General features: G+C 44.8%; 1 protein-coding gene across 3 annotated transcripts in view; it reads left to right on the top strand.

Annotated features, from left to right (window-relative positions):
- The window catches only part of IL17RA (interleukin 17 receptor A), a 45589-nt gene that overhangs the window by 2836 nt on the left and 25779 nt on the right, over positions 1-16974 (top strand). For 2 of the 3 annotated variants that reach the window (XM_084640404.1, XM_084640403.1), the window contains exon 1: positions 875-1056. The exons of the other annotated variant lie outside the window; for it this stretch is intronic. In XM_084640404.1, the coding sequence (XP_084496530.1) occupies positions 937-1056 (120 nt within the window). In that variant the 5' untranslated portion in view covers positions 875-936. Of the gene's footprint in view, positions 1-874; positions 1057-16974 lie in introns of those variants that run through there. 3 annotated transcript variants of the gene reach the window in all.

The following is a 16974-nucleotide window of genomic DNA, read 5'->3' as shown; positions in this document are numbered from 1 at the left end:
CACACAGAGACAGGCACAGCACCGCCCCCCGCACACACACACAGAGACAGGCACAGCACAGCACCGCCCCCCGCACACACACACAGAGACAGGCACAGCACAGCCCCCCCACACACACACACACAGGCACAGCACAGCCCCCCCCCACACACAGAGACAGGCACAGCACAGCCCCCCCCCCACACAGAGACAGGCACAGCACAGCCCCCCCACACACACACAGACAGGCACAGCACAGCCCCCCCACACACACACAGAGACAGGCACAGCACAGCACCGCCCCCCCACACACACACAGACAGGCACAGCACAGCCCCCCCACACACACACAGAGACAGGCACAGCACAGCCCCCCCCATACACACACACAGACAGGCACGGCACAGCCCCCCCCCACACACACACAGACAGGCACGGCACCGCCCCCCCACACACACACACACACAGAGACAGGCACAGCACAGCCCCCCCACACACACACACACACACAGAGACAGGCACAGCACAGCCCCCCACAGAGACAGGCACAGCACAGCCCCCCCACACACACACAGAGAGACAGGCACGGCACAGCCCCCCACACAGAGACACTTCTAGTCGCTGTGCCCCGCCCGGCCCCCAGCGCAGCCCAGGCATCCAGAGGGGCCGGTCACAGCCCGAGCTCTACAAGCCCCGCCCCCTGCTTTCCTCTAAGCCACCTCCCCTTCCTTATGCACAGCTCCCGCTGGGCGCCTCACTCGTTTCAATTCGGGCCCCGCCCGTCGCCAAGAGGCCCCGCCCCCTCTCGGGTGCCCCGCCCCTACTAGGTGCTGCCCCCCTCTCGCCCCGAGGCCCCGCCCCCTGCTCCTCCTCAGGTGAGTGCCGGCCCCGCCCCCTCCGGAAGCCGGAGCCGGTCCGTGGTGCTGGGCGGCCGCTGCGCTGCGCTGCGCCGGGGCCATGGGGCGGGTGGCCGCGGCGCTCCCCCGTCTCCTCCTCCTGCTGCTGCTGCTGGGGTCCCGGGCCCTGGGGCTGCGGCTACTCCTCAGCGCCGCGCCGCCCTTCAACTGCTCGCAGCCGGTAAGAGCCGCCCGGGCCGGGGGGGGACGGACAGCGACCGCGGAGGGCGGGGCGGGTCAGTCCGGGCCGCGGCGGGGAGCCCCGCACCCTCCGCCTGCCCTGGGCGGCGCGGCCCGGCGGGCGGGGACACGGGCTGGGGGCTCGGCCGCTGAGGTGAAAGGGCCCCTCGTGAGGGGCGAGGCCCGGGCTGTGTCACTGTCGCCGGCACCCCGTTTTTGTTTGTTTTGGGGGGGGGGTTTAATGCCTGCAGGCCCTGGTTTTCAGAGGGGTTGATCACCCCCCAGTTGCCCCTTTGGGGCGCTGCTAGCGTTCACTGTAGTGCCTCTGAAAATCAGGCATAAAGTGCCCCCAGGTTTAGGCACCCAAAACCACTGACCGCTCTTGAAATTCTGCCTCAGTTATCCCATCTGTGAAAGTTGAATAATACTTGAAATTTTTGTCAAGACAAAAGACAAGACTTTTTGATGAAAAGTCCTATTGTATTAGAATTGGATCTGTGTACAAAGTGGGGTTTGGGGCTTTTTTTAACCATCTTCCAAGGGCCCGCTACAGGTGTTTTTAAATGATTTTCAAACATGTCTGCATTGTAGGCTACCTCTTAAAAGAGGGCCTCTCGGAAACACTTCCAATCCCAGACTCTTTCCAGATATCTCGCCTCCCATTCCCTGCAGCAACTGCGTAATGTTTCTTTACATGAAGAAGTAATATAAAGACATTATTGAAGATACAGGATCAAAATAAGCTTGCTTTAATTCTGTAAGTGAGGATGCCTGGTTTCCTTCTGTCTGCTGTTTAATTTTAAAATGTCTCTAACCTTTACAGTTGTAAGGAGCGTTGTAAATATAAATGTCAGGCAACTGCTGCTCATAACTTTCCCAAGCAGCAGCAGAATGAAACTTGGGAAATTTTTGGTTATTTTCACTGATCCTGTACAGAATTCTGTGGGTGGTAGTGAAAATTAACTGCATGGGAAAGCTATGAGAAGCCCTAGCTGTATATTAGTACCAAAACTTTCCCTGCAAACCACTTTAATTTCTCCATGTCATTTTGTGATCTTGAATCAGCATTCTTGTGTGCTGGAAAACACGAGCTCTTCTTTGAAGTTGTCCCCTTTCTGAGAAAAGAATGCTCCCAGATACCTCTAGTAAACAGCAGCTATGAAGGGTCACTAGTGCTTGTTAATCAGCTAAAAAGAAGGATTCACATTAGTCATTGTGAGAAGAAGAATAACTCATATGGATCAATCCTAGGGTGACCAGATAGCAAGTGCGAAAAATTGGAACACTTTTTTTTTTTTGAGGTATACTACATATATAAGACAAAGCCCCTAATATCAGGATGGTCCCAATAATATCAGGACATCTGGTCATGCTAATCCAGACTCCTTGCCCATCTTGCAAATCCTCTTGAAGAACCACTCTTAGTATGGCAAGCAACTAGGGTTTCTTGTATTTAGCTAGTTAGCCTCTGGAAGCTCTAAGGGAAGCCTGGTTTGGGACTAAATTAGTGGGAGGTGACGCTGTTCAAATTTGGAATTCTTCATTGAGACAGAAGCAGCTGCACAGATCAGTTTTGAGCACCACTCTTTTCATGGAAATTGCATAGGGATACTTTGAAACACATTTTCCATTGAATGTATCCGATGAAGTGAGCTGTAGCTCACGAAAGCTTATGCTCAAATAAATTTGTTAGTCTCTAAGGTGCCACAAGTACTCCTTTTCATATTCCCTATTGTAAATGGTCTTCAGTGCATTTTTCTGTTTTCTATATATAACAGCCATACCACTATCCAGATTATGTATTTCCATGGTGGTTAAAGTCCCATTGCCAAGATATAATGGGATCGGCTTGAAATGCACTACTTGTCACACAATATTGCTTGTATTTGGGTGTTTCTGTAGCTTTGGAAGCTGACTGTGATTGATGTGATCTACACTTGACAAAACAACTTATCTTAATGTTAAGGTAAAATATAAATATTGCAGAACTTGCCTGGTCAGGTGACCAGTGTTTGGAATTAAGCGTGTCACTGGCATGTTTGAAACAAGTGAGGGGCCCTGGCTGGCGCTAAGATTTGCCAAGCTGCGTGGAGTTCCTGGCAGGATGTGGGGATGTGCTGGACAAGTTACTCCGGTTGGGTAACTTGTCTGAATGCATCCGATGAAGTGAGCTGTAGCTCACGAAAGCTTATGCTCAAATAAATTGGTTAGTCTCTAAGGTGCCACAAGTACTCCTTTTCTTTTTGTGAATACAGACTAACACGGCTGCTACTCTGAAACTTTTACTCTGTTACTTCTGCAGAGCAGAGCAAGGCTGGAAATTTGAGGTGAAAATTAGGTGGCTCTTCTGCTGGAATAGTTGTAAGAATTTCAAATGCATACATTCTTGGATTTTTGCAAACGTGGGTCTAGGGTCCCCTTTCTCTCTGGGTCACTACCAGGGCTTGGGCAGTCAGGCCTGGTGGTCAGGGTCGATGCCAGAGTCCAGGGGTCAGAATGAGGGTCAGATACTAAGGGTAGTAGCCTGAATTCGGGACTGCGGTCAGGGTCCACGTACTGATCCCACGGGGCAGGAACGGAGCCAGAGTTCAATTTCCAAAGCCGGGGTCAAAGCTGAAATCAGAGCTCCAGTACCAAAACCAGGGGTCAAAAGCCACAGTCAGAGTCCCAGACTGAAGCTAGGATGCAGAGACAGAGTCCAAGTACAGAAGCCGGGGTTGAGATGAGAATCAGCATTAAAAAAAATTAAAATTTGAAAAAGTACAGAGAAGGGCAACAAAAATGATTAGGGGTATGGAACAGCTGCCATACGAGGAGGGATGTTGTGAAGGCCAAAAGTGTAACTGGGTTAAAAAAAGAATAGATAAATTCATGGATGATAGGTCCATCAGTGGCTGTTAGCCAGGATGGTTGGACACAACCACATGCTGTGGGTGTCCCTAAGCCTATTAACTGCCAGAAGCTGGACGTGGATGATAGAGAATGGATCACTCAATAATTGCTCTGTTCTGTTCATTTCCTCTGAAGCATTTGGTACTGGCTACTGTTGGAAGATAGGCTACTGAGCTAGATGGACCTTTGGTCTGACCCAGTATAGCCATTCTTATGTTCTTAAGGTAGGAATGTGAATCAATACAATTTGGAAACCATTAGTCTAGGGTTAACTAAAAGAACCTTTACAGTGGAAGATATTTTCTGAAACCTTTGAAAACACGTACTCCCCCAGTGCACACCTTTCCCCAGTAGACTCAGTAGTGCAGTTGCCTACTCAAGATGAAGTGGCCAGGAGATTATTCTCTTTCTTTATGCAGATTGATTTAACCCTTAGAATACTGAAGTGCTGAGCACGCAAATGTGTCAATTCCCAGTCCCTTCTGTCCTTCTTTTCAAGAGACCCAGCCTTCGTCTCTATTACTCTTCTGTTCTTCTCAACCTGGCTCCTCCCTCTTCCCTCTCCTTGTCCCAGCTGCAAACTGCTGTCTCCCTCCCTAATTCCTGTGAACATTCAATAACAGCTGAATCACTTTCCCTGTACGGGCTCAATAGGTTCTATAACTTTTAACTGCTCTTATTAAAAATACCCCAAGCGAACAGTCAACTTCTAAAGGCTTAATATACGCTATGCAATGAAATCTGTCCAAGAAAAAGGACATTGCCTGATTGGTTGTCTGATGTAACCACACAGATCAGAACTCCGTTAGCCTATTTGTACAGTTTGTTGAGAATAACACTGCAAAATAATTTATACTAATCCCTGGACACCTTTCGATTAGTTGCTTGGATTCTGGTTGTCTTTTATGCATACCAAGCCGCATAGCAATTTAGTGTAAATGAGCAGTAATATGATGAGATGTGCATTGGCTAAATGCAGTCAAATGTCTCTACATACACTGGATGTGCATTTATGGAGTAGGTGCATATGTTGTTACTTTACTAGATTTTGAATTTTCTTCGATCTTTAATGTTCCATAAATTTATATAAGTTTTATAATCTGTCCAAGAAAATCTAATAATATTTTAAAACACGTAAGAGGAGTAATAGTAGTAAATAACAAAAGTGCTCTTTTAGGTATACCTGTAAAATTGTAGATATAAATACACAAAAGTTGTCTATTTTAAACTTTTGCATTTGAAAAGCCTCCAAATCTCCCTTTTCCCTGGGCAGCATTAGTCTGAGCCTGACTTCAGAGAGCATACCATCAACACCCTTCCCAGTCAGCAGCAGCCGCTGTAGTGAGTTTTTAAAAAGGAAACTGTTGCTAAGCAAGGTTGGTGATACGCACTTCCCTTTTGTAATCCTAATCAAAATTCTGCTAATGATGATAATTTGAGCAGGTTGGGACAAGCAGCAGTAATTTATGTTGTTGAAAGCCCTGATCTGGTTGCTCCGATTCAGGAGAAGGGGCAGAGAATGAAGTGCCATATCAACAGATACCTGTGATGATCACAAAAGTAATGCTGAACTGTTTCCATGGGATGGAGAGGGAAATGAGGAGTAATTTCTTAAAAATACATTTAGATTTCAATTTTGTGGGACTGATTCATCACTGGTACTCCCGTTTTGCAGTGGCAAACCCAAGAACCTTTTAGTAAGAGATGTCTGAATGTGGTATAATCTGGTTGGAGGCAAGGTTCTATCCTCCAAATGTGCTCATTTAAACATAATCACATAGGATAAAAGCCTCTTCAACCAGTTGGATTGCAGCTCTTGACCAACACCTTTGTCATTGCTTCTGTAACTGTTTTATAAAAAGGCCTGTTTTTTGAAGCCCGGTGGGATACAATGTTTCATAGCCCCTGCCAATTTTAATAAATTGTTGGAAAGACATATAGAATGTGCTGAGAACCTGGATCTCTGTTTGAGTTCAGATCAGCAGTTTTAACTTGGAAAAAGGACAAGGACCCACAAAAGACCTCACAGAAGGAACACTCATAGAAACTTTTACACTTCATGAAAGTGATGCTGATGGATAGGAGACGGAGTCTCTGCAGAGAGGAACTAGAGAAAATGTATTTTTATCTGGGCCACAGTATGTGTTCCCTTTTTTCCCTTTTCTGCTAACTTTTTTTTTTTTTGGCTGTAGATTATTGCTGCTAGCCAGAACAAACAGTATCTACAACTGCAGCTAGTCAAAATATTCTCAACATGCTTTTCATCAAAAAATGTCTTTTTAACCAAAATGGATCAAAATTTTACATTTTTTTTTAACAAACAAACTAAAAACTGGAATTTTTCAGTTACGTTTTTAAGTTTTGGGCTTTCAAAAAATAGAACATTTTTACTGAACAGCTTTAGAAAGCAGAAAAATTAAATTTTGTTTTTGTCAATTAAAATTCAAAATTTCCTGCGGAAAATTGACTTTTGTTTTTACCAGTTCTAAACACACATTTGTTTAGGAATTGTTATTTGTATAGTGTACACAGAGCCTAACTAATCTGTTCTTGCAAGATAAGGGATCAGAAAAAGGAAGTGGCAGTAGATCATAAGTAGGTCGGGCTGCAGCAGCCAGGCACTTGAGAGGCAGCTCACCAAAAACATTATATGTACTCATGCTCAGATGAGAGGTAAACTCTGCAAGCTTGGAACTCTTCCTATCTGGCTGCAGCCATCTTTTAAGGGACAGCAGGGAGCCCTTCCCAGCCTAATGCAGGTGCCTTTGGGTTCCCACAGAATCCTGCTGGGAAATGTTGACCTCCTATTAATTGTATGACTGAACAATTATGACTCAGTGCTGATGGACCAGTATCCAATTTTCCAGATTTGTGACGTTTCCTATTCCCATGTTTCCCAGCACTGTGATTTTTTTTTAAAGCATCAACAACAAGAATAAAAAATACAGAAAGGAAATATGGTTAATAAATAATCAGATATAAACATTAATTTATAAAGCCACTAACCCACATCTTCATTCTGCCACTGAAGCTAGCCTCAAATAGAGCTTGGCAAAATTTTTGGATAAATAGTTTTTGTCCAGTAGTTAGGCACTCACCTGGGATGTGGGAGACCTCGATTCGATCCCCCCCCCCCCCCCGCATAATGTAGAGTAGGGATTTGAACTTGGGTCTCCTCCATTATAGGAGCGTGTCCTGGCCACTGGGTTTTGGGATAATCTGGTGTGGGCTTTCTCAATCTCTCCTCTTGAAGACATTCCACAGGGACTTAAACTTGCGTCTCCCACTTCCCAGGTGAGTGCCCTAACTACCATGTTGTAGTTATTCTTATTATCATTTTGGCCCAATGGCTATCCATTGTCATCATGAATAACTGAATTGTCACTATAAACAACAATGGATGGTCATTGGGCCAGAGAAGGAGAGTGGGAATGACACTAGCCTACTGGTTGGGGAACTGACCTAGCATTTGGGAGACCCAAGTGCAAGTCCCTGCTCAAATGACTATTTAATTACTTATTAAAAAAAAAGTGAAAGTCAACATGGAACAGTTTTTAACTTTTCAAAATTGCCAGTGAACCTAAAAATCCATTATTTGCTTGGATGTAGCTTCAGGCACCTCCATGTTGTCTTCCACGTTGCCTTTTTTATGCATGGGAAAAATTTCCCATCAAAATTGATAAGGTTTCTGCCTTATCTTTTAAATCCCTTCTTAAACTTATCTCTGTAATGATGCCTACAAACATTACTGTGTGGCATTAAAGTGGTGAGCTGTCTTCTGCTTTTATGTTAAACTGTTCCCTTTATTATTTCCTCATCTTAACCCCTACCTTCCATCAGTCTGTTACTATGGAAACTCTTGCATATTTTTAGCTTTATGGAAATAAGTGGTACTCTGTCTTGTTAAGATTCATAGATACTAAGGTCAGAAGGGACCATTATGATCATCTACTCCAACCTCCTTCACAACGCAGACCACAGAATCTCACCCACCCGCTCCTGCGAAAAACCTCTCACCTATAGATGAATGGTTCTCCCAGAGAACATCCCACCAGCCACCTGTCTCTCTTACACAAGTAGGGATCCAGCTTAGGCAGATCCGGCTCTACGTTTTTTGCTGCCCCAAGCAGCAAAAAAAACAAAAAACCTGACGAATACGCCGCTGGCAGAGAGAACAGGTACATCAGGGGGAGCTGCCACCAACAGTGAGACCCGAGCCGGAAGAATCGCCACTGAATTGCCACCGCGGGAAACAACGGAGAGGAGCTAACGCCGAGTTGCCGCCGGGGCTGCTGCCCCCAGAACAGCAGGAGTGCCGCCTCTTTAGCAGCACCGCCCCGCGCACCAGATTGCTTAGCTGGTGCCTAGAGCCGGCCCTCAGCTTAGGTACTCCTGCTGACCACAACTGTGACAATGTGGCTTGTGAAGGGAGGTGGTATTTCAGCTAAGTAGTTGCCAGGTGATTTAGGACTCTCTAAGTCAAAACCAACACCGTGTGTTCTACCTAGTACCTAGCAAGTAGCCGGTGTGGATCTGGTGTGCTAGTATCATGTGCTCCTGGCAGGACAAATGAGCTGCAGCTTCTGATTCTGGATAGAGCCTTAGATGGTTTGAAACATACTCAATACTATGGTTTGTGAAATAGTAGAAGTTGGCGGGAGGGAGAACATGCAGTGTGGTAAAAACTATTTGCACAAATTCGAGGTGACATAATTCAAGAGTGATGACTTATCACTGCTTGTTATCATATATGTGGTTGTGTGACTTATTCAGTATGCCCACATTGTTTATGTCATTAGGTTTTTAGCTGACTTTTTGTATGCAAACTGTAAGTAGGCCATTTAGAGGAAAAGTTCTGTAACTAAACAGCAGTACTTGTGAATGCTTATTTGATTATAGTCCCCTTTTGTTATGCAAGAAATTCTAGGAGGTCAAAGTCTGATGTAGCCTGTCAGGTTTGCTTTAGTTATTGCCTCCTCCACTTCAGCTGGTTGTAGTCTTCTGATTGAATTGTAATTCCTGCTCTGACTGAAGGTTAAAATATTTCAGGATAGCTGCATTGGAAATGAGGATCCAGAAAGTAGATCAGAACAAAAGTTAGGAGTCATGCTTGATGACCGAAGTAGTTTGTCTTCCATGAACACCCTCTTGGTTAAGTAAAATTGTCAAACTCCAGAGTGTAATAGTAGCTACTGGAGTCAGTGGATACTGACCACTCTAATGCGAGAAGGGCATTAAGCTTTGCAAACCTGTTCCGTGTCTAGTGTCTGGCACTGACGAATAAAGCCAAATCTCTTACCAGCACTCCTGTGTATTGCACCCTACTACACAGAGCCCTTACATGTGCATTTTTCTTCAGTTCCAGATAACAGTCTTCCTTTAAGAGCACCAGCACTGATCTAAATAGATCCCAACAGTTGGAATTAGTCTAATTGATAACTTTTGTATAATTTGAAGAATGCCAGAATGCTGCATTACCCAAATTAGTCAATTTTTCAACCTTTCAGGCTGTTCTTCACCGCATATCATGATCCTACACACAATACTGTGACCCCCAATAAGCTAATAGCTTTATCCATACTTTGCAAACAGCTTGGAAGAGTGCCGAAAATGTAGATTGTTAAAAGTAAAATGAAAATTTCACATGGTATCAGCATGACTTGGAGCACGTCATACAGCAGAATTCTTCCTCTAGTTCAGGGGTCTCAAAGTCCAGGCCCGCGGGCCATCTGCGGCCCAAGAACCTCCCCACTGTGGCCCGCGGAGGAGAGCCGCATGCAGCCATGCTGCTGGCAACATCTGCGGCGGGCGCCGCCCCCTGCAGCTCCCATTGGCTGGGGTATAGGGACAGAGATACCATCACTAGTTGCCAGGCAGAGTCAGCCATGGAGGCAGCATCACTTTTTTCCACAAAGAATATAAACAAGTCAAAATACTGAACACAACTATCTGATGCCCACCTTGCTGCAATCCTGAAGGTTTCAACTGCTCAGTCACTGAGGCCAAACATCAACAAACTGACAGAACTGAAGCATTGCTAGGTGTCTGGCAGGCGAAGAATTGTATAAAGTTGTATGACAGTTTTATTATTTCTAAGAAATTCAAAATAAAAAATACAATATAAACGTTTCCTTTTCTGAACACCATCTTCAGTGACATTATTGGCCCGCTGGGAGGATTTGGGGACTGGCACTGGTCCTAAGGTAAATTGAGTTTGAGACCCCTGCTCTAGTTGATAGGCAATTGTAACGTACTTATGTATGCCAATCTGCAGAATGTGTAAACCATCTGATAATATTAATGGAATCCTCTTAACAGATTGGAAAACCAGCGATAGTTCTGTGAACCTAGGTTAGCAACTGGCCCAATGGATATAATTTCAGTTCTCCTTCACCTCAAGGTGGTAACCTCCCGTCCAAACCCTGCTTATTTTACACATGATGGGGAGCCTTAAACACTGTCCCTCTATTTTCTAGATTTTTAAATGCAGTATTAGAGGGGTGGTAGTTGTTGCAGTGTTTACAATGTATTTGTATTGCAGTACTACTGTGAGGCCCATAGCGGAGGCTTGTTGTTTTAGCATCATGTTCACACAACAAAAAGATGGTCCTTTCCCCTGAAGATTTTATATTCTGAGAGCTTAGATAGAAGTTACAATGCAAAATGTCATTAGATTTAAAATCTGCTGTTGCACTTGGAATTGAAATTAGTTGCTCTGTCTACTTTGGAGAATTGAGGCAGTACCCTCTTTGATATATATCCTGGGATGGGAGGGTGAAGGAGATACTATAGTTATTCAAATATGTATGTTAATGTAGTATTCTGTTCAAGGTTTTCCAAAAACCAGTAATGAGCAACATCATATAAAAAGTCATCTTGGTTCTGTGATGTGTAGCTATTTGTTTAAATGACCAAGCAATGGGATCAGAGCATTCCTGTTTGCTAAAATTTTAACCCTTTCTTTGCTGAGAATTATGCTTTTTCCTCTACGGTGTTGGGAGGGGGTTGTATGTAGCTAGGAGCGGGAGGGAACCTGTAGTAGCTAGTGATAATGTGAGAGGCATGATGTTGTGTCACTTTTTTTGTCATACAGATCTGTAGTCTATGGCAATTATTGGGGTCTAGCAAGGAGTAGTTAGATGTTTAGCTATCTAAGTTGGTCAAGTCTAGTCTAGAGAGCAGTAAAGGAGAAGAGAATCATTGGTATTTTCCTGGAGGCCTGATACAGATATGCTATAGTTTCCTTGGCAGTATAGTTGTGGAACCAGCTTTCCAGAAATCTTCTCCCCAATTCTTATTTCCCTGCCTGGGTTTATGATTCAGTTTTGTACTGTGTTTTCCTCTCTTGTCTTATAGTCAGGAAGTAATTCTCGGACTCTGTGGCACATAAACTTTTCTTTAAGGAGGCAAATACCTTACACGACCTTAGGATGCTTAGGTACTGAAGGCATCTCAGCCTGACTAGTAAATAACCTGAATTTTTGCCTGACTAGACACAAGTTCTAATTTTTAAATGAGCCCAGATATGTGTGAACAAAGGCTTTTTGCCCAATAGTTGGAGAGGCCAGTATGGGGTAGGAAGAAGTTGGGAAACAAGTCAGTTGAGAGTCTGGAGGAGGGTGGAATGGGGACCTTGATTAAGTAGGAGGCCTATCTACTGCTGCTTCTGCTTGTAGGATTTCAGTCTGGTTCATGATCTAGTCAGTATACCCTGGCATTATAAGTAGACTGTCTATTATTGCATGGATTACCCACTTTATCTGGGGACTACAGAGGCTTGTGAGTATCTATAGATGATCATTTAATCTACAGATGTGGTTGCTATTAAAAAAAAAAAAAAAACATTCCAGATGTAATGAAGGGGTCCAGCAAGACAGAAAGCCCAACAGAAATCTTACTGAGTGCTCAGGACCGGAGTTAATCTCAAATATCTTAATTTCAGTGGGAACACATTTCTTTTGTCACAATCTCCATCAACCAATCAATGTTTCTGGATGAACCTGAATACTGTTGCCAGTTCTGTATGGACATAAAAAAGAATGGTGTAGGGGGGATGTCCATGGAGAATCTCTCCAAATGGCTTTGCCTAGAACAGTGGCTCTCAGCCTTTCCAGATTACTGTACCCCTTTCAGGAGTCTGATTTGTTTTACATATCCCAAGTTTCACCTCACTTAAAAACTACTTGTTTACAAAATCAGACAAACATACAAAAGTGTCACAGCATGCTGTTACTGGAAAAATTGCTTACTTTATCATTTTTACCATATAATTATAAAATAAATCAACTGAAATATAAATATTATACTTACATTTCAGTGTATAGTATATAGAGCCGTTCTAACCAAGTCATTGTCTGTATGAAATTTTAGTTTGTACTGACTTTGCTAGTGCTTTTTATGTAGCCAGTTGTAAACCTAGGCAAATATTTAGATGAGTTTACATACCCCCAGAAGGCCTCTGCATGCCCTCAGTGGTACGTATACCCTTGGTTGAGAAACACTGGCCTAGCACATTTGGTTTTGGGGGAGGAGACTCTGATTAAATCGGCACTGTGTTGTTCAGTTTTTAGAGTGGTAATGTAGATTGAGAAACTTAGTTGCAACACTTCCTCCTCCTGCCTCTACTGGCATCTCCTTACCATGTTGAGTCAGCTGCTTCTTTGAGTAGTGTCCCTATGAGTGTTCCACTCCAGTTGCGTTTGCACCCCCTGCGCCTTTGATGTGAGATTTCTCACAGCAGTGTTCATTTGGCCCATGCATGCGTGTGACTCAGCCTCATGGCCCATACCGTTGCTATATAGTACTGCATGGGCTAACCATCCTCAGTTCCTTTTCAACTTCCCCAGCTTGAGAGACAGCCTTAGCTAGTTGTCCACATTGTTTTTCCTCAACTATGTTCTCTTAGCTTTTGTAGTGAGTGTATTATAGTAGTTAGTACTTAGTAATAGTTAGTTGTGTTAGTTTTTTTAAAACCAAAAAAAGAATTCCACACATATAGCTTTTAGATAGATTTCCCCCCACCCTGGGGAGGTTTTGCCCCTTTCAAAGGTATGTCTGATTCTCCTGGATTCAAGCATTGCCTGTTGTCCCAGGAGGCAATCCCAGTGATAGACACTCTCATGGCCTCTGTTGCCTTAGGAAATCTCATATTTCCCAAAAGAGCAACTTCTGTCTGGCATTAAAATCTAGAGCCAGAAAGAACAAGGAGATAAAACTTCAACTCCTTATGATGGAGAGCTTGCTGCATCCAGCCTTTGACCCAGGCCAGGAGCCTCCCCTCCCGCATATGCCAGTCTCCAAGTAAGTCGCCTGCCTCTTCTGTATCTGAGACACACTCCTCAAGGGCGTCTAAGAGGAAGACCCAAGATTCTTTTCATAAGTCTTCCAAAGACCTTGCCCTGAGTTTCCAGGTAGAGAATCTATCTTGAAGTTGTCAGCTGCCCCAGATTCCAGTGGTCTCTGACATGGTACCCTGAGGCTGCTGGTTCCTCAGATACCAAGAGCACAACTAAGCAAAGAGACCCTAAAATATCAAGCTCCAGGACACCAGGGTGGCAAGAAGAGCTCTACCACAGTACTGGAAAAGACCATTCAGGCTCTGTCCAGGTTCCTTTCAGAGCATTCAAAACTTGTGGTACCATCAACTCCTTCACTACCATTACTTCAGCTCAAGCCCTGGACAGCGCTCTTGGTACCGCAAGAATTCTGGCTTCCCTGAGACCTCACGATATCAGAGACACCTGATTCACTATCGCTCAGCTCCAATGTCTTCTCAGTACTGAGAACTTCCAGTTCTCCGGACACCCCTCTGGTACTAATAGTGGTACCTCAAGCTTCTTCTGTTGCCCCCCCATTACTGAATGACTTTGAGGAGGAGGATTCTGATGAAGATTTTTGCCTCAGCCTCCCAAATATCTGGGCAAGGCTCTCCCCTATGAACCCTGTGAAGGTTCTTTTCCTGAGGTCCTGAGTTGCCTGAGCTTACTTGTGACAGACATCCACAACTACCATCCCACTGGGACAAGCACTCATGGACTCCGCCACCCGTGCAATATGTGCCACTCCCTTGGCCATTCTGGGACCCCTGGGCAGCTTATTGCCATCAATTCTGTAGGGCCTCAATCTCTGCCCTTCATAGAGATAAACAACCCTCCTCGCCCTCCCTTTCTAGGAGACCGGAGTCTCAGGAAGAGACCTCTGAGGAACAGGAGGACAGGGCTGACGAGGAGGTTTCTCCAACTGCAAACATTTCCTCTTCATCCCCGGATGAAGCTGTCATGCCATCATTACCATCCCTGGCTGACTATTTTAAGCAGTTTCACCATCTCATCAAGAGGGTCATGGATTCTTTACAGATCCTCCTTGGGGAAACTGAAGAACAGCATCTGCTGCTCGACGTCCTGCATACATCCTCCACTTCCTGCATTGCTCGGTTAGTCAACAAGGCACTGCTGGATCCTGCAAAATTCATCTTGCATACTCTGGCCTCAATTCTTCCCATGTGCAAGAGGGCAGACAAAAAAATATCATGTTCCCACTAAGGAGTCAGAATTTTTATTTTCTCACCCATCTCCTAACTCTGTGATGGTTTAGGCTGTTAATGAATGTGGAAGGCAGCACCACACTAAATCTATGCCCTATAGTAAAAATCATAAGTATTATTCTTCAGCTACTTTACAGTTTGTAATCACCAACTACCAGGCCTTAATGGCGAAGTTCAACCACACAAATTATACCAAGCTGATCGCCTTTATTGAACATCTGTCAACAGAACACAGAGAGTGGTTCCAGACAATTCTTGCCAAAAACCAGCTCCTTGCCAGGACATCTCTGCAGACTTCTCTCAACATTTCTGTTGCTCATTCAATTTCTGTGGCAGTAGTTATGAGGAGTACATCCTGGCTTCAGTGCTCAGGATTCCCTAAGGAGGTCCAGAATACAATAGACCACGTTCCTTTTGACCGCACTAAGTTATTCACTGACAACATGGATGAATCTCTGCATACATTAAAAGATTTCGGAGCCACTTTACAATCTCTGGGGATCTACATACCTGCCCAGAAGAGACAATTTCGCAGGTCTCAGTTAGTACAGAGATCCTATTCTGCCCAGTTCCTAAGCTCACAGATGAGGCAGAACCTCACCACAAGAGGCAGAGGTTCCAGAGGAAACTACTCAACTCCTGGCCTTCAAACTTCACAACCTTCCACCTCAAAGCATCAATTTTTGGTGGGATGATCAAGGTCCTGAGCTGCCATCCTCTTTCTTACCAGCTGCAATGTTTTACCTGCCTTTCCTCCCTTTCACAACTGCCTTTACCACTTCTGGTAGGCTTGGGAGCTCATTGCCCATGGACAAGTGGATTTTGGAGATCATTTCCAGGGGTACTCATCTACTTCAATTCGCTTCCATCCCCCCAAACCTCCTTCCCCATCCCTCTTCAGGGACACCTTCTACGAGAACCTGCTGTTGCAGAAAATAGACTCTTCTGCACCTGCATGCTATAGCAGCAGTTCCCACAGAGGGAAGGGGCTTTATTCCAGGTATTTCCTGGTTCCAAACAAAAGAGCGGCGGTTTGAGAGCCATCCTAGATTTAAGACTACTCAACACCCTTGTGAAGGCACAAAAATTCAGAATGTGACACTTGCAGCGATAATCTCATCACTGGACCAAGGGGATTGGTTCTTGGCCCTTGACCTTCAGGACACGTCTATCCACATTGCGATCCACCCATCCCACAAACAATTCCTATGCTTTACAGTACGCCAGGACCATACTCAGTACAGAGTGCTCCCTTTTGGCCTATCATCCACCCAAGGATCTTTTCAGTAGTAGTAGATGTCAGTAGTAGCAGCACACTTACACAGGAATGGAATTTTGGTGTTCCCTTGCCTAGATGATTGGCTTCTAAAAGGACTCTCCTTGGAAGTAACTTTATAGGCAATGTACGAGCCCATAAAACTCTTCCTCAAACTAGGCCTGCAGTTGAACATTCAGAAGTCCACCTTGACCTCTGTTCAAAAGCTGGAATTCAAAAGGGCTTATCTTGATGCATTAGTAGCAAGTCTTCCTCCCAATGCACAGATTTATGTCTGTATCCAACTTAGTTAATACAATTCAGATCAGCCTTCAAACCCTGATCAGGAACTGTCTTTAGCTACTGGGGCATATGGTGGCTGGCACTTGCGTTCTAGACCACGCCAACTGCTCACGCAATGCCTTCCAGGTTGGTTCAGGATGACCAGACACAATTTAAACACACTGCTTTCCATGCCCTCTTCTGTAAAGGAATGTCTCATTGGTGGAAAGACCCCATAATGTGTGTGCTGGAGTCCCATTCACTCACCCTTCCTCAGTGGTTGTCATAATAACAGTTGCTTCCCTGTTGGGATTGGGAGCGCATGCATCTAGACACTGATACATAGGGCCCTACTAAATTCATGGCCATGAAAAAGCGTCTCACACAGTGAAATTTGGGCTCCCCCTGTGAAATCTGGTCTTTTGTGTACTTTTACCCTGTGCTTCAGAGCTGGGCGGCTGGAGAGCAGTGGCTGCTTGCCAGGCACCCAGCTCTAACGGCAGAGCTATCGCCAGCAGCAGCGCAGAGGTAAGGGTAGCAATACTGTTGCCACTATACCTCTTATATATGCTACCCTTACCTCTGTGCTGCTGCTGGTGGGGAAGTCTTCAGAGCTGGGTGCTGGCCAGCAGTCACCACTCTCTGGCTGCCCAGCTCTGAAGGCAGTGCAGAAGTAAGAGTGGCAATACTGAGACTCTACCACCAAACCCACCCCCACCTCCCCGCTACAATAGCTTTGTAAACTCTTTTTGATCTGGACCCCCAGTTTGAGAAACACTGAGTCTTAAGGACTTTACATATTTATATTTTGCTGTTTTAAAAATACATATTCATGTTTGTTACAACACCATGAAATTTAAGGTTTAAATATCTGAAACCATGAAATTCAAGTTTTTTTTAAAATGCTATGACCATGAAATTTACAAAAATGGACTAAGAATTCGGTA

Source organism: Lepidochelys olivacea (genome assembly GCF_965140295.1).
Source record: "Lepidochelys olivacea isolate rLepOli2 genome assembly, chromosome: 1".
Lineage (NCBI taxonomy): Eukaryota > Metazoa > Chordata > Testudines > Cheloniidae > Lepidochelys > Lepidochelys olivacea.
This window is presented reverse-complemented; position numbering and strand designations above follow the sequence as displayed.